The sequence below is a fragment of the Pseudophryne corroboree genome, chromosome 7 (assembly GCF_028390025.1).
Source record: "Pseudophryne corroboree isolate aPseCor3 chromosome 7, aPseCor3.hap2, whole genome shotgun sequence".
Classification (NCBI taxonomy): domain Eukaryota; kingdom Metazoa; phylum Chordata; class Amphibia; order Anura; family Myobatrachidae; genus Pseudophryne; species Pseudophryne corroboree.
The window spans coordinates 192,521,675-192,546,422 of NC_086450.1; the positions used below are offsets into that span (position 1 = coordinate 192,521,675).

General features: G+C 47.6%; 1 protein-coding gene across 1 annotated transcript in view; it reads left to right on the top strand.

Moving 5' to 3' along the window:
* The window catches only part of LOC134944944 (sterol 26-hydroxylase, mitochondrial-like), a 193,172-nt gene that overhangs the window by 148,621 nt on the left and 19,803 nt on the right, over window positions 1-24,748 (top strand). The window contains exon 7 of the mRNA XM_063933891.1: window positions 17,788-17,869. Coding sequence (XP_063789961.1) covers window positions 17,788-17,869 — 82 coding nt within the window. The remainder of the gene's footprint in view (window positions 1-17,787; window positions 17,870-24,748) is intronic.

The following is a 24,748-nucleotide window of genomic DNA, read 5'->3' on the forward strand; positions in this document are numbered from 1 at the left end:
ATTTACTTACCGATAATTCTATTTCTCGTAGTCCGTAGTGGATGCTGGGCGCCCATCCCAAGTGCGGATTGTCTGCAATACTTGTACATAGTTATTGTTACAAAAATCGGGTTATTCTTGTTGTGAGCCATCTTTTCAGAGGCTCCTTCGTTGTTATCATACTGTTAACTGGGTTCAGATCACAGGTTGTACGGTGTGATTGGTGTGGCTGGTATGAGTCTTACCCGGGATTCAATATCCTTCCTTATTATGCACGCTCGTCCGGGCACAGTATCCTAACTGAGGCTTGGAGGAGGGTCATAGGGGGAGGAGCCAGTGCACACCACCTGATCCTAAAGCTTTTATTATTGTGCCCTGTCTCCTGCGGAGCCGCTAAACCCCATGGTCCTGACGGAGTCCCCAGCATCCACTACGGACTACGAGAAATAGAATTATCGGTAAGTAAATTCTTATTTTTTCCTGCATCTGAGAAATTAAATGAGGTGTGTGAGGAAGAGTGGTCTTCCCCCGGTAAGAAATTGATAATTTCTACAACGGTTATTGGCAGCGTACCCTTTCCCGCCAGAGGATAGGTCACGCGGGGAAACACCCCATAGGGTAGATACAGCGCTTACACGCTTATCAGAAAAGGTGGCACTACCGTCTTCGGGTACGGCCGCCCTGAAGGAACCTGCTGATAGAAAGCAGGAGGTTACCCTATAAGATATGGTCACACACTAGGGCATTATATTGCGACCAGCCGTTGCTTCGGCATGGATGGGCAGTGCTCCCGCTGCGTGGTCAGATTCCCTGTCGGAAAATAACTATGGATAGGGACAATATTTTGCTGAAATTAGAGCATATAAAAGACGTGGTCTTATACATGCGTGATGCACAGAGGGATATTTGCCAGCTGGCATAAAAAATAAGCGCTAGGTCCATTGCCGCCAGACGGGGGTTATGGACTTGGCAATGGTCAGGCGATGCCGACTCGAATCGGCACATGGAAGTTGCCCTATAAGGGGGTAAAACTGTTTGGGGATAGTTTTTCAGACCTCGTTTCCACAGCTACTGCTGGGAAATTAATTTTTTTGCCACAGGCTACCCCACAACAAAAGAAAGCACCGTATCATCAAGTACAGTCCTTTCGGCCCCAGAAAAACAAGTGGGCTAGAGGCTCATCCTTTCTGCCGAGAGGCAAAGGTAGAGGAAAAAAGCTGCAACACACAGCTAGTTCCCAAGAGCAGAAGTCCTCCCTGCGTCCGGTAGGGCCACAGCGTGGTGCTGGGGCTGCTCAGGCGGACCCGGGTACGGTGGGGGCCCGTCTCAGATATTTCAGCGGACAGTGGGCTCTCTCACATAGATCCCTGGGTCCTTCAAGTAGTATCTCAGGGGTACAGGCTGGAGTTCGAGACGTTCTTCCCCCCGCCGTTTCCTAAAATCTGCCTTACCCTCACCTCCCTCTGCCAGGGAGACGGTGTTGGTGGATATTCAACACTATAATCACAACAAGTGATTGTCAAGGTGCCTCTCCTTCAGCAAGGAAGGGGTTACTATTCCACAGTGGTTGTGGTACCGCAACGGTTCGGTGAGACCCATCTTGAAATTAAAATACTTGAACTTTTATATCAGAAGATTCAAGTTCAAGATGGAATCGCTCAGGGCGCTTATTACGAGCCTGGACGAGGGGGATTACAGGGTCTCCCTGGACATCAAGGATGCGTACCTGCATGTCCCCATTCCCCCCCCCCCCCCCTCACCAGGAGTACCTCAGATATGTGGTACAGGACTGTCACTATCAGTTCCAGACGCGGCCGTTGGAGTTGTCCACGGCACCGAAGGTCTTTACCTAGGTAATGGCCGAAGTGATGATACTCCTTCACAAGAAGGAAGTTTTTATTATCCCGTACTTGGACGATCTCCTGATAAAGGCGAGGTCCAAAGAACAGTTGGTAGTGGGGGTAGCACTCTCTCGGGAAGTGCTACAACAGCACGACTGGATTCTCAATATTCCAAAGTCACAGCTGGTCCCGACGACACGTCTTCTGTTCCTGGGAATGTTTCTGAACGCAGACCAGAAAAGAGTGTTTCTTCCAGTGGAAAAAGCCGAGGAGTTGTCATCTCTAGTCAGAGACATCCTAAAACCTGGAAGCATAATTCCATTCGGAAGACTCCACGCAAGGACGTTCCAGTGGGACCTGTGGGACTAATGGTCCGGGTCCCATGTACAGATACAACAGCGGATAACCCTGTCAGCAAGAAACAGGGTGTCGCTGCTGTGGTGGCTGCAGAGGGCTCATCTACTAGTGGGCCGCAGATTCGGAATACAGGACTGGGTCCTGGTGACCACGGATGCCAGCCTTCAGGGCTGGGGTGCAGTCACACAGGGAAGAAATTTCCAAGGAGATTTCGCTTCACATAAATATTCTGCAGCTAAGGGCCATTTACAATGCCCTAAGACAAGCAAGGCCCCTGCTTCAGAACCAGCCGGTACTGATCCAATCAGACGACATCACGGCGGTCGCCCATGTACACAGACAGGGCGGCACAAGAAGCAGGATGGCGATGGCAGAAGCCACAAGGATTCTCCGATGGGCGACCTACACCCAGGAGAATGGGGACTTCATCCAGAAGTTTTCCAAATGCGGGTAAACCGTTGGGAATGACCACGGGTGGACATGATGGCGTCCCGCCTCAACAAGAAGTTGAAAAGATATTGCGCCAGGTCAAGGGACCCTCAGGCGATCGCTGGGGACGCTCTAGTGACACCGTGGGTGTACCAGTCGGTTTATGTGTCTCCTCCTCTACCTCTCATACCCAAGGTACTGAGAATAATAAGAAGGCGAGGAGTGAAAACCATACTCGGGGTTCCGGATTGGCCATGAAGAGCTTGGTACCCGGAACTTCAAGAGATGCTGGCAGAGGACCCTTGGCCTCTGCCGCTCAGACAAGACCTGCTGCAGCAGGGACCCTGTCTGTTCCAAGACTTACCGCGGCTGCGTTTGACGGCATGGCGGTAGAACACCGGATCCTAAAGGAAAAGGGTATTCCGAAGGAAGTCATCCCTACCCTGATCATAGCCAGGAAGGATGTCACCGCAAGACATTATCGACGCATTTGGCGAAAATTTGTTGCTTGGTGGGAGGCCATGAAGGCCCCGACGGAGGAATTTCAACTATGTCGATTCCTGCACTTCCGGCAAGCAGGGGTGACGTTTGGGCCTCAAATTGGGGTCCATCAAGGTCCAGATTTCGGCTCTGTCGATTTTCTTCCAGAAAAAACTGGCTTCACTGCCTGAAGTTCAGACTTTGGTTAAAGGAGTACTACATATTCAGCCTCCTTTTGTGCCTCCTGTGGCACTTTTTGGATCTCAACGTGGTGTTGGATTTCCTAATGTCGCATTGGTTGAGCCACTTAAAACCATGGAGCTAAAGTATCTCGCGTGGAAAGTGGTCATGCTGTTGGCCTTGGCCTTGGCCAGGCGTGTGTCAGAATTGGCGGCTTTGTCATGTAAAAGGCCTTATCTGATTTTCTGTATGGATAGGGCAGAGTTGAGGACTCGTCCTCAGTTTCTCCCGAAGGTGGTCTCAGGTTTTCACTTGAACCAACCTATTGTGGTGCCTGCGGCTACTGGGGACTTGGAGGATTCCAAGTTGCTGGACGTAGTCAGAGCCCTGTAAATTTTATTTTTCCAGGACGGCTGGAGTCAGGAAAACTGACTCGCTGTTTATCCTGATGGCACCCAACAAGCTGGGTGCTCCTGCTTCTAGGCAGTCTATTGCGCGCTGGTTTTGTAGCACTATTCAGCTGGCGCATTCTGCGGTAGGATTACCGCAGCCTAAATCAATAAAAGCCCATTCCACAAGGACGGTGGGCTCATCTTGGGCGGCTGCCCGAGGGGTCTCGGCTTTACAACTTTGCCGAGCAGCTACTTGGTCAGGGGCAAACACGTTTGCAAAATTTTACGAATTGATACCCTGGCTGAGGAGGACCTGGAGTTCTCTCATTCGGTGCTGCAGAGTCATCCGCACTCTCCCGCCCGTTTGGGAGCTTTGGTATAATCCCCATGGTCCTTACGGAGTTCCCAGCATCCACTAGGACGTCAGAGAAAATAAGAATTTACTTACCGATAATTCTATTTCTCGTAGTCCGTAGTGGATGCTGGGCACCCATCCCAAGTGCGGATTGTCTGCAATACTTGTACATAGTTATTGTTAACTAATCGGGTTCTTGTTGTGAGCCATCTATTCAGAGGCTCCTCTGTTATCATGCTGTTAACTGGGTTTCATATCACAAGTTGTACGGTGTGATTGGTGTGGCTGGTATGAGTCTTACCCGGTATTCAAAATCCTTCCTTATTGTGTACGCTCGTCCGGGCACAGTATCCTAACTGAGGCTTGGAGGAGGGTCATAGGGGGAGGAGCCAGTGCACACCAGATAGTCCTAAAGCTTTCTTTAGATGTGCCCAGTCTCCTGCGGAGCCGCTATTCCCCATGGTCCTTACGGAGTTCCCAGCATCCACTACGGACTACGAGAAATAGAATTATCGGTAAGTAAATTCTTATTTTTTCCCTCCGCGCATTCTCTGAACGAATTGCATGCAACTACTGATGATGCATCTCTACGTAACTGGGGTGTAATGGGGTGTTCTTATGTAGGCAATGTTCAGTGAGGGTGTGCTGATGCAGCTGTTGCTATGCAAGTTGTGCAGAAGCATAAATCATACTTGCCTACCTGACCCTCTCCATGAGGGAGAAAATGCTCTGTTCCTGGACTTTCCTGGTAATGTATGATTGCCATCACCTGTGCTGAGCTAGTTAATTGATAAGAAAGGTGTTTCACCACAGGTGATGGCAATCATACATTACCAGGAAAGTCCAGGAACAGAGCATTTTCTCCCTCATGGAGAGGGTCAGGTAGGTAAGCATGGCATAAATACACCTGTTTTCAAACTAATCTTTTATACCAAGGATATGGCTAGTGCAAGTGAACAGGGATAATGACGAGTATCAAACCTAGCTTATGGATAGGGAAGGTCCAGCCACAGAGATGTGTACAAGTTTGCATACAGGTGAATTTCTGTATTTAGGGCCTGATTCAGGGCTGATCGGTGCTACAACAGCGGTCGCACCCTGAAGCCCTGCTCGTGCGCACCGAGTGAGATGTGAAAGCATGTCACTGGTGCGATCACCTCTGCCTGATTGACAGGTGGTCGCGGGGTGAGGGCGTGCCAACGGTGTTAGAGCACCATTGGGGGGGGGGGGGGGGGCGCGTCTGGACAGCGTAGGTGTGTCCGGACCATTGCTGGGGCGGGCAGTGGCGGCTGCGTGACGTCACACGCAGTTGCTGCTACCCAAAACATGGCAGGTAGCCACCTGCCATCGCAGCTTTCGCACCTGAGTATGAGGGGGAGGGCCAGACATGTGTGACGAACTAGCCCTGTGCTGGGCGTTCCCCCGCACGTCAGAGAATCTGATCGTAGATGTGCTAATATTAGCACATCTACGATCAGCTCTGAATTACTACTTTAGTTCTGTGCATGCAATGTTCAAGCAGTTCTTCCCAATTTGCATTCAACTCTACGGAGTATTGTGTAATATGCTGGCTTTATATTAAGGTACAAGTAATTACAATAATAATGGACAATCTTAAAAGGTAAGAAGATGACACAGGAGCCCAGTAAAGTAACAGATTTTTTGCAGAAAAGGTGCACGCTTATCTGTATTCCAATGGATGTATTATTCCATCCTTAGCGTAATAGCGTAATAAGTTCCTGAAAGATATGTAACATAATTGCTTGTTTGAATTCTATACCAGATGTTAATGATAATGCAGCATATCTGGTATATTTTCTCTGCATCCCTCTAGATTGGTCCTAAATCTTTCTTTATATGGAACTCGAGGGGGATAGGGGTAAAGGAACACCACAGTAAAATAATCGTAGTGGTAACATTGGATCCCAGAAGAAGACATACTAGAGGGTTGGGGCCCCGGATGGACCTCCCATTGGTGTACGCTGGGCAGAACTTTGACACAGGGAGCCTGCTCTGGGCCTTCCACTGTATGGATTTGGATGAAAGCTTTAATGAAGCGACACTCCAGCTGCCTGATAGGAGAGGGAGTGCCGGAGGCACTTAATAAGTGTGGGCAGCGGGGAGCTATGCTCCTGCAGCACGCACTTAGATGCTGTGTTTTCCCGTGGCAATCACAGGATCATGCATACGCTAGAAAATCAATAGCCTGCTGCTGGTATGCTTTGTGTATGCATCACCGCAACGCCACGCCATGCAGCAATAAAATGTAAAGATGTGTGAGGACACATCTGTACATCCAACTCATCCAACTCATTGATAACTTAATACTAGAAAATGTAAACCCGGGCAACGCCGGGTACTTCAGCTAGTTTTTATAAAAAGCACTAAAGCATACCTACAAAATGACCAGTTTGAAATTTCTTATCTGGATGTGAGTGTTAGATAGTCCCACAAGGTAATATCAGCTCTTAATGGATTAAGCTTGATGCAGGTAAAATGGTGCTTGAAGAGTCTATGGCCATACTGAGACACATTTTGCCCAATTGTGCATACCCTGCGATGGGCTCTATGAAATTAGTGTGTGGTTGCAGTGGAAATTTAGAAGCGGTGGTATGGTAAATGCAACTGAATGGTTAGGGGCTGTATAGCCCCAAAATGTTATGGGAATTTATAGGTTTCAATTCTGAGTCTTCAGGAAATCCTCAATGAGGCTGTTCTAATAATGCCACAAACATGACTAACAGAGGACTTACATGTAGGGTCTCAGACCAGGGGCAGAGAAAAGGAGATTTATGGTAGACTTACCATGGTTAAATCTCTTTCTGCAAGGTACACTGGATTCCAGAGGGAATAACATCGGGTGTAGAGTTGATTCTTGATCCGAGGCACCAACAGGCTAAAGCTTTGACTTTGCCCAGAATGCATTGCACCGCCTCCTCCAAGCCTCGCCTCCAGGCACTGGAGCTCAGTTTCGTTTACCAGTCCAATGCAGTAGCAGGTAAAAGAGACGGCAGATGTAAGTCACATAGAACCACATTCTCACGACACGAGAAGAGACTAGCAGCTAATGCCATACAAACCCAAAGGAGCTAAGTGCATCAGGGTGGGCGCCCTGTGGAATCCAGTGTGCCTCGCAGAAAGAGCTTTAACCATGGTAAGTCTACCATAAATCTCCTTTTCTGCAGCAGGGTACACTGGTATTCCACAGGGAATAACATCAGGGATGTCCTAAAGCAGTTCCTCATGGGAGGGGACGCACTGTAGCGGGCACAAGAACCCGGCGTCCAAAGGAAGCATCCTGGGAGGTGGAAGAAGAGGGATAGAACCTGATCACAGAGGACCACGTAGCCGCCTTGCACAATTGTTCTAGGGATGCGCCTCGGGGGGCCGCCCAAGAAGGTCCAACAGACCTAGTAGAATGGGCTTTGAAAACAGCAGGAACTGGAAGACCAGCCTGTGCATATGCTTGTGCAATCACCATTCTAATCCATTTGGCCAAGGTTTGACTATTCACAGGCCAGCCACGTTTGTGAAAGCCAAAAAGTACGAAAAGGGAATCTGACCTCCTGATAGAGGCAGTCCTCTCCACGTAAATCCGGAGATCCTGTACCACATCCAAAGACCGCTCTTTGGAAGACAAACCAGCCAGAACCACAATCTCTTGGTTAAGATGGAAAGATGACACCACCTTAGGCAGTGCCATATTAAGGTCCACATGGGCCTGGAGCTGAAATTTATGAAGGGCCTATTTTTTTGTAGGGGTGAGGGTATCAGGAAGCAGCGAAAGGGGATAGCAGTGAGGGTATTGGGATATAGGGACAGGGTATAGGGGTGATGTTACCTGGATGCAGGGACAGGGTGATGTGGTACAATAAATGGATGGACAAAACAAAGCTCCTACAGATCACCCTGATAAATTCCATAAACAATGGCTAGGGGGGCTGAAACACCTCTGATGATTGGGCTCTTACCCACTCTGCAAGCAGCAGCTGGTCTTTGTAAGAACTCAGGAAATCCTTTCCTAGGAATATGTCAATTCTCAGACGGCAGATTGGGTTACCTGGGCTCATTCACTGAGGTCAGTGTCAGTTTGGGGCATCAAGGGCCCACAGGAAAATGCAAATGCAGGGGCCCACTGAAGGAACGTAACCAACCTTGGGTAGTTGTGGCCATCAGTTGGAGGGGAGTGGTCATCCCATATCATAATATCAATAATCTGTGCCCCTTTTATTAGATTATTAATCCATGCCCTTTTCCTAAAATATCATTAATCTGCGCCCCTTTAAAAATTATCAATAATCGTGACCTTTTGATTATAGTAGGTGCACCACTTAAGAGTAGCAATAATACACATAGTTTACACAAAAATCCAATTGCAGGTGAATTTCTTGACCCTGCCAGTTAGTACTTTATGGCAGGGCTGTGTACAAAATTGGTCAAATTTGGAGTGGGAGCGGGCCGTGAGATGCGGTGCCATTGCTGGTGTCTCCCTGCCATTGCAACAGCAACCCACACACTTAGCCCGCATTTAGACTGACCCTAAGCTAGATAGTGTACAAAGACAGTATACATATACATTGCACACATAAACATACCTAGACAGACATAGTGTACATATACAGTATACATACCATAGTATATGTGCATATACCATAGTATAAGTGCATATACACAGTATATACACTGCTCAAAAAAAAAAAGGGAACACTAAAATAACACATCCTAGATCTGAATGAATGAAATATTCTTATTAAATACTTTGTTCTTTACATAGTTGAATGTGCTGACAACAAAATCACACAAAAATTATCAATGGAAATCAAATTTATTAACCCATGGAGGTCTGGATTTGGAGTCACACTCAAAATTAAAGTGGAAAAACACACTACAGGCTGATCCAACTTTGATGTAATGTCCTTAAAACAAGTCAAAATGAGGCTCAGTAGTGTGTGTGGCATCCACGTGCCTGTATGACCTCCCTACAACGCCTGGGCATGCTCCTGATGAGTTGGCAGATGGTCTCCTGAGGGATCTCCTCCCAGACCTGGACTAAAGCATCCGCCAACTCCTGGACAGTCTGTGGTGAATGAGGCGAGACATGATGTCCCAGATGTGCTCAGTTGGATTCAGGTCTGGGGAACGGGCGGGCCAGTCCATAACATCAATGCCTTCGTCTTGCAGAAACTGCTGACACACTCCAACCACATGAGTTCTAGCATTGTCTTGCATTAGGAGGAACCCAGGGCTAACCGCACCAGCATATGGTCTTACAAGGGGTCTGAGGATCTCATCTCGGTATCTAATGGCAGTCAGGCTACCTCTGGCGAGCACATGGAGGGCTGTGCGGCCCCCAAAGAAATGCCACCCCACACCATTACTGACCCACTGCCAAACCGGTCATGCTGGAGGATGTTGCAGGCAGCAGAACGTTCTCCTTGGCGTCTCCAGACTCTGTCAGGTCTGTCACATGTGCTCAGTGAGAACCTGCTTTCATCTGTGAAGAGCACAGGGCGCCAGTGGCGAATTTGCCAATCTTGGTATTCTCTGGCAAATGCCAAATGTCCTGCACGGTGTTGGGCTGTAAGCACAACCCCCACCTGTGGACGTCGGGCCCTCATACCACCCTCATGGAGTCTGTTTCTGATCGTTTGAGTAGACACATGCACATTTGTGGCTTGCTGGAGGTCATTTTGCAGGGCTTTGGCAGTGCTCCTCCTGTTCCTCCTTGCACAAAGGCGGAGGTAGAATCCTGACAGTCAACATTTCGAACATAAGTATGGGGGGGAGGGTTAGGGTTAGGTTTTGTGGTTTCGGACACGGTTTTGTTTAGGCACTAGGGGGAGGGTTAGGCTGTGGGGAGGGAGATTAGAGTTAGACTGTGGGAAGTTAGAGTTAGGGTGGGGAGAGGGTTAGCAGACTTACCAACCTGGTGTCGGGACTCTTAGCATCGGGATACCAGTTTTGGTCTTGTGACTACCGGCATTCTAAGCGCCGGGATCCCGTACCCTACCCATTTACACATATAGCACACACATACGGAGGCGGTTATGTGACGGTCACAATACCGACACCGGGATACTGAACTCTGAATAGCCTGTATGTCGGCATGCCAACCAATATGGACTATTCCCACTTGTGGGTGTACACAACACCCATAGAGTGGGAATAGAACCTGTGGCGAGCTCAGCGAGCCCGCAAGGGGCATCATTGCGACCGCATGCTATGTAACAGCCGTGATCCCGGCGACGGTATGGTGACCGGCAGTCACCCAACCGCTGGTCATCCAAACCCAACCCCACACGTACATGGAATACACATAAACAAACATACATAAATATACAGTGTACATTCTGTGTACATAGTATATATACATATACATACTGCAGAAAAGGCACCTGGCAGGGAAAGTGTTAAAGGAGGGGCTGCTACACCCAGAGGAAAAAGATATAAGAAACGTGTAGGCTTCGGGGACAGGGAAAGTGTGACACACTGACACCAGACTAACCATTTTCCAGTGTTCATGTTGAACTGCAGTCTGCAGTGCAATTTCGTCCATCAGCCTCCAGGCAGTCAGTGTGTGGGGTTGGGGGTGTCTGTGCTCCGATTGGCTAAATGACTGTGTGTGATGTGTCACTCAGCCAGTTGGAGAGCAGCAGACACTGCTGAGGAGTTCCTGCACAGATCAGGAATCTCCTCAGCGTTCACCAGCCGAGCAGTATTGGTCGCGCCCCCGATGTGGGCGGAGTTACAGAGCAGAGGACGGAACACCTAGGATTTACCTGCAGTCCAGCCTGATTCTGATTGTGAGGTGAGCAATAACTTTGGCCGGGCTAGGACGCGGAGCTACAGGTGGATCTGGGGGCGGATTTATGATGGGGTCCGGGGCAGAGCTTGACAGGGGGACAACCCAGACCCAGCAGAGAAAGAAAGGAGGCGGTGCGTGGGGTGGTTGGGACATCGGCTGGCTGGTCTGGGGTCCTGTGGGCCTATTTTCAATGGGGGGCCTGGAGCTGCAGCTCCATCTGCCCCATTGTTAATCCGGCCCTGACCTTAGGGAGATAACCGAGACGAGTTCTAAGAACTGCCCGGTCACAATGAAAAATCGGAAAGAGCAGACAACAGGACAAAGCACCTAAGTCCGACAACCTCCTAGCAGAGGCAATAGCCAACGGAAAAATTACCTTAAGCGTAAGGCATTTAAGATCCACAGACTCAAGAGGTTCAACTGGAGACTAGGGCATACAAAACAACAGACAGATCCCATGGAGCCACAGGAGGGACATAGGGAGGCTGAATACGTAAAACACCCTGAGTGAAAGTATAAACGTCAGGGAGAGACTCAATTTTCCTCTGAAACCACACCGACAAGGCACAAATATGAACCTTGAGGGAGGCCAGACGAAGGCCTAAGCCAAGGCCCTGTTGCAGAAAAGCCAAAAGTCTGGAAGTTTTGAAAGTATATGCATCATAATTCTTACCATCACACCAGGTGAAGTAAGAATTCCAGACCCTATAATAAATCCGTGCAGAAGCCGGTTTACAGGCTTTCAACATAGTTTGAATAACTGCCTCAGAGAATCCCTTGGCCCTCAGGAGTGATGTTTCAAGAGCCATGCCATCAAAGCCAGTCTGGCCAGGTCTGGGTAGACACAAGGGCCCTGAATGAGGAGGTGTGGGTGTTGAGGAAGTAGAAGAGGATGCTCTATCGATAGACGCTGCAGGTCTGAGAACCAATGCCATCTGGGCCATGCTGGAGCGACTAGAAGTAGTATTCCTCTTTCTTGCTTGAACTTCCCCAGTACCCTGGGCAGGAGTGACACTGGAAGGAACACGTATGGCAGCCGAAAGTTCCATGGAATTGCCAGTGCATCCACGAACGTTGTTTGAGGATCCCTTGTCCTTGATTCGAAGACCAGAACCTTGTGATTGTATCGAGACGCCATCAGGTCTACATCTGGTAGGCCCCACTTGTCCCCTAGGAGTTGACAGACTTCCGGATGAAGACTCTACTCTCTGGCGTGAATGTCCTGACGACTGAGGAAATCCGCTTCCCAGTTGAGGACTCCGGGACTGAACACTGCCAATATTGCTGGCAGATGACATTCCGCCCAGCGGAGGATCTTTGCTACTTCCAGCATTGCCATGCGGCTTTGAGTGCCGCCTTGATAATTTATGTACGCCACAGTGATGGCTTTATCTGATTAGACTTGAACAGGCCTGTCTGTGTGGTATATTTGTCCTGACGACGGGACGTGCTGTCCCGAAATGTTGACTATGGATTAATACAAAATCATTTTTGCTACATATTGTTGTCTCCGAGTGCCGGTTCCTTTGGAAGGATATTGGCGTGTGTTTTCCGGGCACCGGAGCCTGTTGTGCAATTTGTGAGAGTGCCGGCTGTACCTGGAGGACTAATATATATATATATATATATATATATATATATATATATATGGGACCCTGACGCACTTAGCCCAGGGTACAGAATATAGTGATAGCAATATGTGATATAGGAGAATGGAATCCCATACAACAGCTACAGGCACACTCAGTCACATGTACAATGCAGAAGTTATTACATATAAACAATAAAACTGCACTGGTCTACTAAAATTACATATAAATATATATGATTATAGATATAACAATGCACAGTAGATACTGGATGTATATCACAGCATACTTGTACTAAATATTCAGATAGCAGTACACTTGTTCTTAACTAACACTGTCTAAATGACACGTAGAATACTTACGTGCCTGTAAATGCACATCGCTGATGAGACAGGGGGCTTTACAGAGGAGAAAGAGTCCTGCAGTCCCGGAGATCAGCCCAGCTAGTAGTGAAGATGGTGCCAAAATCTCTGTCAGGGAGTGAGGGAGAGAGAAATGCAGCTACAGGGCGGGAACACCAGCCGTAGTTGGCGCCCGGAGCTGGGGGAGGGGCTACAGGTCAGCGCCTTATACCTTATGCTGAGCCTCACCACCGGGTACTATGGAGCCTATATTAAATGGATTTTAGTAAATCCGACCTGTGCTTCTTGTCCTGGTGGATATAATGGGATCCCTGTGCAGTACAGTGTCCACACTAGTGGCGCGGTCCGTCTCCTGGGACCGCGACCGGACCGCGATTTACCAGCGGGTCTCACCTGGGGGCTTCTCTTACCTCCTTCCTGATGTGCAGCCACGGGATCCTGGAGAGTGTCAGCGGTGTGTGCCTGAAGTCCGGTGTGCCTCCGCTACAAGTACCCGGGAACCAGGCCGCGGGAATATGCAGCATTGCTGGGGGAGGTGATGGAGCCACAGCACAGCATGTCAAAATGACATAGAAGGTGCTGTGGCCCTTGAAGTCTTCTTAAAAAGCTCTTCAGGGATGCCTAGCACAGCCCCACCTGTTAGTGACCTGCTCTGCAGGCACCAACGTACAAACTGAGCTCCAGTGACTGCAGGCGGGGCTATAGAGGAGGCGGTGCATGCATCCTGGGAACAGTCAAAGCTTTAGCCTGTTGGTGCCTCGGATCAAGATCCAACTCTACACCCCGATGTTATTCCCTGTGGAATACCAGTGTACCCCGCTGCAGAAAGTAAGTGCACCTCTGTAGTGAGAAAGATCAGTTATGGTACAATCCCCAATGTTATTATATTAGCAATTGCTCACGTGGAGCTCTGTCATATTCATGAACTGCTTTAAAATGCTAAATGCTGACTGGATGGGTGGAACACGTACAACTACAGCAATCCACTTACTATTTGTAGCTTTATAGAAGTGCCACACGTGCAGTTTATCAATTGTATGAAAAACAGTAGCACAACAAGATCTCTCTAAGTGGAGGATCATCAGCAGTTGAGGTTGGAAGCCTATGTCCACAAATTACACATTTTTATTTGTTTTGTGGATATACAAGCATGACGTCTGTAACCCATCCAACTTACCTTATTAGTTGTAAGCCTGCCTTCATCTCTGTGCAGCTCTTCTTTCCTCTGGCATTGTGATGTGGTGACGTCAGTGTAGTGCATGGCATCAGACTGCTCAGCAGAACACTGCATTGAAGGCGACCACGTCCCCGGCAGACAGCAGCACCACCCGCATGATCTGTTGTGCTGGGCAGTGCTTGGTAGGCACTGTAGCCCCGGTCTGTAGTGTCAGGGCACCTCTTGCGCTCAGCTCATATGCGCTGTTTTTTTACAGGCTAGAAGCAGGGGTCGCTCCCCCTGACCACACCGCAGGGCCCTTAGTGTATGCAAATTTTTAAGCTGCACCACTTTCAATGCAACATGGTTTTACCAAAGTGAAGATTATATTTGCCTACTTATGAATAAAACATCTCAGGGAGATTGATAGCATAACATCTGTGCGTACAGCGCTCAGGAATGTGTGTACTGCTCCACCTGACAGGTGTGTCATAACAATGATTTATGTCCAACTGCAAATGAATAATCTACAGTAAAACGGTTACATAGATCAGCACGTATAAGCACCTACTGTATATATTATAATGCAAGATGTTTTACCATAGGCGTAACTGTGCATTAAAATATTATGCACTCTACTATTTTCAAGTATCTTAAATAGCCCTCTATAACGCTCTCCCTTCCGGTAGGTTCATGTAATTCATTGGGCACACAGCCACTCATGTAGGCATCAGTGTGCTGGAGAGCAGAGGCCATTTTCTTATAGCGCACATTCCACATTGTTTCCTCTAAAGTGAAACAATTCTGTTGCGCACATAAAGCCTGGACATAAATGATGCAGTTATCTACAGATTGGACAGATAATTGCATAATGTATGGCTGCACACAGTCAGCGATAATCGGTCGGCATGAAATATCTTACAACATGTATGAAATATCTTACAACATGCCCGATTGATATGATCATTGGTCATGATTCTTCTTAAAAGCAGTTATCATGGCCATACATTGTGAAATATCTCAGTGTATGGTTATGATATCTGATGAGCTTTAGGCTGTTATATAAAATGTCTGTCGGTCTGACAGACATTTTACCTGACAATGGGTCTGATTCAGGTTAGTACAGTGGTTCCCAAACTGTGTGCCGTGGCTCCCTGGGGTGCCTCGGGACCCTTGCAGGGGTGCCTTGGATTGGTGGTCCAGGACCAATTCAAATTATTTATGGTCAATATAATAGGCAAAACTAGTGCTGGTGGCTGCCAGTCATAAAATATGGGGACAAACAGAAGCAAATCTTGTCCATCACCACACAATTGAGCCTAAGGATAACATATAAACACAATCTACTTAATTTAATATTTCTTTCTAAATTTCTCAATAAGACATTTTTTTCCTAGGGTTGCCGTGAAAAAAATTCTGATACTCTAGGGCGCCATAACGCAAAAAAGTTTGGGAACCACTGGGTTAGTAAATAAACCGAATGGTGGGGGAATAGTATATGTGCAGGACTGGTTCCCTGCATGTGCAGAATAGGTGTTGTCACATGCAATGCCCCCTAAGTTGCAGCTTGATTGACAGGCTGCTGCCTTTGGGAGCAGGGGCGGACGGCGATGGTGTCCATCCTACAAAATGGGGGCCTGTTGCCATCGTTTTATAGGCATGCCGAGGCCAGGGTCTGCTTCTTCCAATGCAGATTTCCTTGGCCCAGCAGCATGAACATCCCAGCCATCGTGTGTAACCTGATGGTTACTCGGATGGCCAATGTTCACGTTAGTGATCCAATGCTGCATCCTCAGATGCAGCAGTGGATCACACAACCATGGAGGAGGTGTCTGTATACAGAGGATGCCTTCTAGGGCACTAGCATATATTTGTACTGGAGCTGCGTCCAAAAGACAAAGCTGCTGTATGAACTGCGTCCATCTCTGAATCAGGCCCAATGTATGCCCAGCATAAGGGAGATTATTAGGGAGTTGGGGAGCATACCACTGTTTCAGGGATTCTCCCTAACACTCAGGGAGACTCGGCAAGTATGGTGCAAATTGTTCCTTTTTTTTGTTTTGTTTTTTTTTTTTTACTCGTAATCAGGACCTGTACTGTTTTTTAGGTATCCCTCGATTTATGAGTGGTCACAGGAAGCTTCAAAAAAAGTAAAGTACAGGTCTACCTATTAGTGTGATGTGTGTATCTCCTGGAGATTGTTTTATAGCCAGGGGACTATGACTCACCCTTGTCAATGATCTTAGAGGCCTTGTCCAAGCCCTATCTCCTGTTACTCAATGTTACTCTCCTGTTGGCTTCCATTTTTGTGGAAGCCAAAGTTCGCTGCATTATCTAGCATGCAGCTTGATCATACATTAGGAAATCTAGTCTCACAGCTAGGGTACAACAATGAGCACTGTTGAACCAGGAATACTGTAAACCTTTTTTATGTATTTTGGTAAATGATGAGGGGCAGCATCTGATTCACCAGTAAGCTAATCAGGCTACAGCTTAGGCTACTGACATCTTGAGATGCGTGCTGCCTTCAGAAAGGTCCCAAAATCACACTAAAGGCCCATACAGAGTCTGTGGGTTCTTCTAGCATAGGACCCAGACCCTTCTCTAGCTTGGCTCACTGGTTCTTTAAGCATTAAGGTCATCAGCTAATGACATTTAGGTGCTGCCAGTATAGGGAAAATTGTTGCTGGAGCCTGCCATCCACAATGAACAGTGATCCAAACCTTGATTCTAACCTTGTAACATGAGCCAAATGTGAAAACTAGGCATATTCTGATATTACTTGGGTTCGGGATGGATTACTGTTTCCTGGTAGGGACTATCATACTTGACTACTTTTAAATGCTATCCTCCAGAAGATTCTGACGGGGAGGTGCAAGTGATAGGTGCAATGCCATGACTTGAGGGGACAGGACATGATCATGTAATTAGCCATAAATCACATTCTCAATACACCTGACCACCCACTATACTAGGAAAGTCAGTGGCAAACGCAGGATTTCTTGAGAGGGGTTTCCAAATGCAATCCCACAATCTCCCACTCTGCGGAACATTGGAGCAAGTTCAGAAATCTGGGGGAGCAGTAGAAGAACTTAGTAAAGACTCTGAACATTGGTCTTTTTATACATTGTATACTGTATGAAATACAGTATTTATATTTAACACTATAGATGGTCTATAGTATAGGCTGTATCAAACATACTTAAATAATATAAATAAGTGGTCAGAAAAAGGTTAATCATACCATAATAAATAAATAAATACACAAACATAATAGAACCAGTACTGCACTTTCTAAGAACACATTCTTCCACCTTATGGTAATGCTCCTGTCTCATCTTCCTGGTAGCTACTCTCTGGTCCAGTGCACTGATTGAGGACCCAGATCCACACACACACAACAAACTTGGTAGAAGAAGCTGCTACCACTGGGCATCTGGGCATGTGCAGCAGCTCTGCTGTCCCAAAAACTGCATGATGTGGCGGCAGTTCTAGTAATAGTATTATTTACCATTACTATTGTTGTCATATTTGAGCCACTTGCCAAGAAGAGGGGGGTTTCCGTACAACCAGAAACCCCCCCTGTGTTTGCCTATGGAAGTTGGTGGGATCCAAGAGACTGAGTAACTCTTACAGGAGTGCAGGAAGATTCACAAATTTTAGTAGTATAACATAACAGATAATACAGGAGACTAGGCAAGTAGGCACGTATGTGTCATTGTGCAAATAAAGAAACAGCATGTTGCAGTGTCTGGTTTTATCTTGCATATTCTTATTTCTCTTTTTGCAGATAATTTGTACATGTCCTAATACTCTGATAAAGATCCGTTTCAAGGCACTGTTCTTTTCTCCCTATCTGCAGACTGTACCCTGTTATACCGACCAATGCAAGAATTATCCATGAGCATGAGGTGACAATTGGAGACTATAAGTTCCCCAAAAATGTAAGTATTACATACCTGATTAAGTTGTGCTGGAAGTAAATATATATTCTAACCTGACCTACGATTTATGCAGTATGGTCTATTTCTATGCAAGACAGACTCTTGGCGCAAAAGGTATCTATAGATCTGTCCTCATCCTCCTATACTTTTTGCACCATATGGCGCATTTAGATGATTCTGCCATGGGTAGCGATTCCCAGACTTTCGTATTTTTCCTACATTTAACATCTTAATTGCATGGAAGACACATACAGAGTCATTTATAGGGTACTAGGCAGTTAGTATTTTGTTGCAAGGGAATTGGTAAAAAGTCATAGATTAAGCACATCGATGTGTGGCGTCAAGTATGGGGCAGCTCACTCGTATCAGATTTCTGTCCTGTATTTTGCCTTTTTACACATTCGCGCCAGTGCTAATGTCCCTGGTATACGTTTATTGTAATTTTTACTCTGTTGATGCATGAAGATGCATATCTTGTGAAAAAGTCTGTGGCGAAGTGCATGTCGTGAATTACTAAGAGAGCCTGTGCCGTGGCAAACACACCTATTTGGCACAATATGAGGTGTATGTGGTCACATCTGTAAGTCATAGTATAGGTATACAGTATTTCTGTGTATAGTAGGTAGTATAAACTGTGAGCCGGACATTCAGTGATAACCAATGGGCGGATTTTACCTATGGGCTGCAGGGCGACAGACCCCCTCCCCCTCAGTAAAATCCGCCACTGCAGTGAGCCAATTGCAGTTTGTGACTTCTCATTGGAAGTGCTACTTGCCAATCACATACATGACAGGCAGCCCCAGGGGTAGGAGTTTTCTCCCTCTGGGACTGCTAGACTGGACTGAGATTAGCAGAGAGCGTGCTTCCAATAGGATGCCACTCCTTGCCTTTAGGCCAGGCCTATCCGGCTTCTATGGGCTGCGGCCGATGCAGTCCATAGAAGCTGTGTATTTTGTACATTTGCGATCCTATTGCCAATTGTGCACATGCACTGATTACGGCACCTGTCAGGTGCATTGGGCAGGTACCGGGACCCGGCTGGCAAGTGCTGTGTCCTCTCCTCTCTCTCTTTGGCATGGGTTGTGGCAGCCCCCCTCCCACAAGCATGTAGGAGTCACTGCTGTTGATAACCACTGAGTATTTACAACATTGGGCCTAATTCAGATGTGATCACTGCTGTGCGTTTTCGCACAGCGGGCAATCAGGTCATAACTTCTCATACGTATGCATTACAACGGGCGTTCGCAAGGTGATTGACAGGAAGAGGACGTTTGTTGGTGGCAACGAAACGTTTACAGGGAGTGTCCGGAAAAACGCAGGGGTGCCCAAGCGTTTTCAGTGAGGGTGTCTGACATCAGTTACGGACCCGATCCGCCTGTTCCCATTGCACTGGAGGAGTAAGTCCTGGGTTGCGCACAGACTGCACAAAGTGTATTTTAGCAGCTCGGCGTACACATGTGATGCACACATGCACGGCGAATCGCATTATCTGATTGCAGGACAGCAAAATTTGTAGCCCAGCAATCAGATCTGAATTAGGCCCATACCAGCATCTTGCAATGATGACAAACCACTGGTGGTCATGTGGCTACGTTACATCGATGACCTCCTGATAATCTGGGATGGCAAAATACAGTTATTTATAGAATTTCTGGAAAAATTAAATCACAATACTCTAAACCTACGATTAACATGTGAAGCCAGCCAAACCAAAGCCCATTACTTAGACATCACTCTGTGTATAAAGGAGGGCGGTCATATCTCCACGAATCTCTTTCGGGAAAAACCTCCACCAACAGTATCTTACATACTGAAGTAAGAGCTCTCATTATCCATCAGTATTGAAGGGTCTGCCGAAGGGTGAATTCCTTTGTATGAAAAGAAACTGTTCAGAAGACATAACGTATAAATTAAGATCGGAACAACTTAGTCAGAGATTGAAGGCTCGTGGCTATAGTAACAGAATGATTAAAAAGGCCTATAAGGACACAAAGAGATACACTAGAGATCAATTATTAACATCAAAGCACAGAAGGGAAACAGGAGGGGAGGAACAAGACAGTATTAGGTTCATAAGTACATACTGCAATGAATGGAAATATGTCCTCCATAGACATCTGGACATTTTACAAACAGACCCCGACCTGGAGAGACTTCTGGGCAACAGAATTCAGATCACTCAGGTTATAAGAATGACTTACCTTATACACACAATACACTAATAAGGAAAATAATAGGTATAACCATCTGGGTCTCAGACACAGCACAAAAACCAAAATGAATAGACAATATGGATCTACTTCTTTAAAATATTTATACACTCATTTTTAGTTTATTTCATTCTCAGTCATATATGTTCACACTTTGTACACTGTCATACATTTTCTCTAGTCACTGTACTCACGTTCATCACCTCATTTTCACTTATTTACAGAATAGAATCCTAAAGAATATTTCAACTTTGTGTGTAAACACACTTGTTTATTATTAAATGTGTAACTGTTTTTATGCTGCAGGGTACACTGGGCTCCACAAGGATAGACATTGGGGTGTAGAGTAGGATCTTGATCCGAAGCACCAACAGGCTCAAAAGCTTTGACCTTCTTCCCAAGATGCATAGCGCCGCCTTCTATATCACCCCGCCTCAGTGCACAGGAGCTCCGTTTTGTAGTTGGTGCTTGCAGTGCAAGCATGTAACAGGAAAAGCTGCTCACAGCAGCTCTAGAAAAAGATTTTTCTGAGGAAAAAAGAAGACTAGAAGGGCAGCAGCAGTGGCACAGATTGTGTTAGATGTCAGTAGATATTACCTGCTGCAGCTCCATCTCTCCCCCAGAGGTGCTGTACACTCCCGCGCCCTGGTTGCCGGGTACCTACAGCAGGAGGCTCCGGTTTTCTTCCAAGTCAGTCACACACGGCTGGGGCTCTCCGGGATCGCGCGGCCGCACTTCTGGAGGAGGTAAGTGGCTACTTGAGGAGGTAAGTGGGTCCCGCTCGCGGAACCCGCACTTTATCGCGATCCGGCGCGGCCGATGGGAGGCGGGCCGCGCGCGCTGGCGGTGGACACTGTGGCAGTACAGGCGATCCCACTAGATCACCAGGGCATGGGTGCAGGTCAGGTTTTCTCTCTCAACCTTTTTACAAGTAGCCCGCAGTACCCGGTGGTTTTGCCAGCAGAGGGGATAAAGCTTAGACCTGGAGCCCCTCCCCCAGCCCCAGGGCGCCATTTCCAGTAAATGTTCCCGCCCTGGAGCTGCATATCTGTCTCTCCCTCACTCCCTGTCAGTGTTTGGGCTCCATTTCCCCAGCTACACTGTTCCTGGGACTGCTTGGGCAAATCCTCCTTTGTAAAGCCACCTGGTTGTCAGCGCTGTGACTTTACATGACACTTAAGTATTCTACATGTCAATTAGTCAGTGTTAGTTAAGAAAGAGTGCATTTAGTCAGGGTTCTCTGGTACAAGTACCCTGTGATATACATCCAGTTCTGACTGTGCAGTGTTATATCTATTGATTATAGATATATATATATATATATATAACACACACAGAACGCCGGCACTCGGTCCGCCCCCTGGGCTAACTCGCTGCTACTGCCTTCCACTAGGGTGTTACCCCCATATTCATCCATCAAAAATGAGGCGGCACTCAGAGACTTCAAGCAGCAAACGAATTTAGTGCAAAAACTGCAGTGAAACAATCAACGTTTCGGGGTATTTAACCCCTTCATCAGGATCCTGATGAAGGGGTTAAATACCCCGAAACGTTGATTGTTTCACTGCAGTTTTTGCACTAAATTCGTTTGCTGCTTGAAGTCTCTGAGTGCCGCCTCGTTTTTGATGGATATATATAATATATATATATATATATATATATGCTGGTCCAGTGCGGTATTATTGTTGTTAATAACCTCTGCATTGTATAACTGTGACTATATGTGTGTACATTAGCTTGCTGAGTGATTTCCATTGCGTGTCTCTCACTCACCTTGCTATCCCTATATTCTATAACTTGAGGGGGCTTGGTGCGTCAGGTTTTATAATAATATAGGATATTCACAAGATATACTCAAATACGTATTTTTCTCTGTGATTTAAGTCACCATATCTCTCCTGTATCTCTGCTTGTGCTGGCTACACTGCGCAGGGGTTTGGGCATGAGGTATTGTGCTGCTGACAATTGTACTGTGTTACCTGATATTGCAAGTTATATCATGTCTGCTTCTGAAGGTAACGGTTCTGGGGCTGAACACACTGCCGGTGTTGTGAAGCCACAGATCCCTATGAGGAGACTATAGCAGCTGCGGGCTCTGGTTCTGGGGGCTCCTTGCCCCCCAGTGGGACTGTGGCAACGGGGGTCCATAATAACCACTGTGGGCTACTTTCTCCACACTTCTAAATACGCTAGTTACTAAACTAACACCCCCTATGGGACCTCCTATGCCGTTTCAACCGTATGTGGTCCCCGCGGCTAACCCGCCGTGGGCAGATAACTTGTCTGCTCTATTGAAGAAATTGAACCAGTCCTTGACTACTAAAAAGTCCTCACTCGCCTAAGACCATGGGGTACTCTAAGCGAGCTCTTACCTCCTCACAATCCACTGCTGTCACTGACACCTCATCTGATGAAGATGGCGCTTACACTGACCCCACAGATTCTGACACAGATACTGCTGATGAGGAGGGTAGTTCACATGTGGATGTTCCTGTTCTTTTGGAGGCTATTTTGTTGATTCTACCGATTACGGATGATCCCGAGCCATTCGTCCCTCCTAAGAAACCAGATAGGTTCAAGCGTCAGAAGGTGGTTAAACAAGTTTTACCTCACTCTGACCACCTAGTGGATATATGTCAGGAATCCTAGGGAAACCCAGGAAAGAAGTTTGTGCCTCAAAAGAAGATGCTGGCTCGCTATCCCCTCGCTCCAGAGCTGTCTAAAAATTGGGAAACGCCTCCTCCAGTAGACTCGCATGTGGCTAGGATGGTGGTTTCCTCAGCTCTACCTGTCACTACCGTCACGTCTCTAAAAGAGCCTACGGATAAATGTGTGGAGGGTTGTCTGAAAGCGATTTACACCCTCACGGGTGCTGCACAAAGGCCCACTATTGCAGCAACATGGGCTGCAGAGGCTATTGAAGCATGGGCCCTAGAGTTGGAAGCTGTAATCTCTTCTGACCATGCTAGACAAGGCTTGTCATATATTGTCACAGCTTCTCACTATCTTAAAGAGTCGGCTTCTGATGCCGGTATTCTAGCAGCCAAGGCCTCTACTACAGTCCTGGCTCGCCGGATATTGTGGCTGAGATCCTGGTCTGTGGATCTGGACTCTAGAAAACCCTGGAGGTACTCCCTTTCAAGGGAGATATTCTGTTTGGGGAGGACTTAAATAAGATAGTGGCTGACTTGGCTACTGCCAAAACTGCCTGTCTGCCAAGTACCGCTCCTTCTGTGTCGAAGGCTAAAGGTACTTCCTTTCGCCCCTTTCATCCTTCAGGTAAAGCAAAAGGTCAGGCGTACCACAAGCAGGCCCGCACTTCCAAACCTGGTAAGCCAAGCCCAAAAGAGCCTGGGCTGCCCGTCAGCCAGCTTCCAAGACCGATAAGCCTGCCGCATGACTTGGCGGGCCTCCCTCTGGGGGATCCCAGGGTGGGGGGCCGGCTTCTAGGGTATACCAAGGAATGGTTGAAGACCACTTCAGATGCCTGGGTACGGGAAGTCGTCACTAGAGGTTATGCCATAGCCTTCAAAAACCGCCCCCCTCATCGATTTTGCCTGTCAGACGTCCCTTTGGACCAGACAAAGGCAAATACTGTACACTCGGTGGTACAGACCCTCCTGGATACAGGAGTGGTGGTACAGGTGCCTCTTGCTCAGAGGGGCCGGGGGTACTATTCTCCGCTGTTTCTAGTCCCGAAACCGAATGGGTCTTCTCGGCCCATTCTCAACCTCAAGGCATTGAACAGGTTTGTGAAAGTTTCCAAGTTCCGTATGGAAACCCTTCGCTCTATAGTTCTGGCCTTGGAACCTGGGGATTATATGGTCTCCCTGGACATACAAGCTGCTTACCTGCATATTCCTATAGCAGTGTCACATCAGCAGTACCTGAAGTTTGCGATTGGCAACCTCCATTACCAGTTTCGGGCGTTACCTTTTAGTTTAACTACGGCTCCGCGAGTCTTCACCAAAGTTATGGCGGTGATGACGGTGGTACTCCGCCGTCAAGGGATCAGGATCCTGTTGTATCTGGACGACTTGTTGATCCTGGCAAATTCCCCAGAAATTCCCTACGTCATCTGAATATGACTGTCCGGTTTCTGCAAGCCCACGGGTGGCTCATCAACTGGAAGAAATCCTCCCTGGTTCCTGCTCAGAGCATGGTGCACCTGGGAGTGCTATTGGACACTCGCAACCAGCGGTTGTTCTTGTCCCAGGAGAAAGTCCTGAAGCTTCAGGACAAGATTCGTTGCTTCCTTTCTCGTCCGCAAGTGTCGATACATTCGGCGATGCAGGTGCTGGGCCTCATGGTGTCAGCATTCGACTTGGTGGAGTATGCTCAGTTCCATTCTCGCCCCCTCCAGAGGCTGATTCTAGCCAAGTGGGACGGCCTGCCTCACCGGATCAGGTCTCACATGATCTCATTGACTCCGGAGGTCCGTCTGTCGCTGCACTGGTGGCTCCAGGACCAACGATTATGCAGGGGCCATCCCTTCTGGATATCCGACTGGGTCCTGTTGACGACAGATGCCAGTCTAAGAGGTTGGGGCGTGGTGCTGGAGCAACACTCCCTTCAGGGCCGGTGGATCTCCTCTCGATCAACATTCTGGAATTGCGGGCGGTCTTCAAATCATTGAACCTGGCCCAGCATTTAATTCAGAACCGTCCTG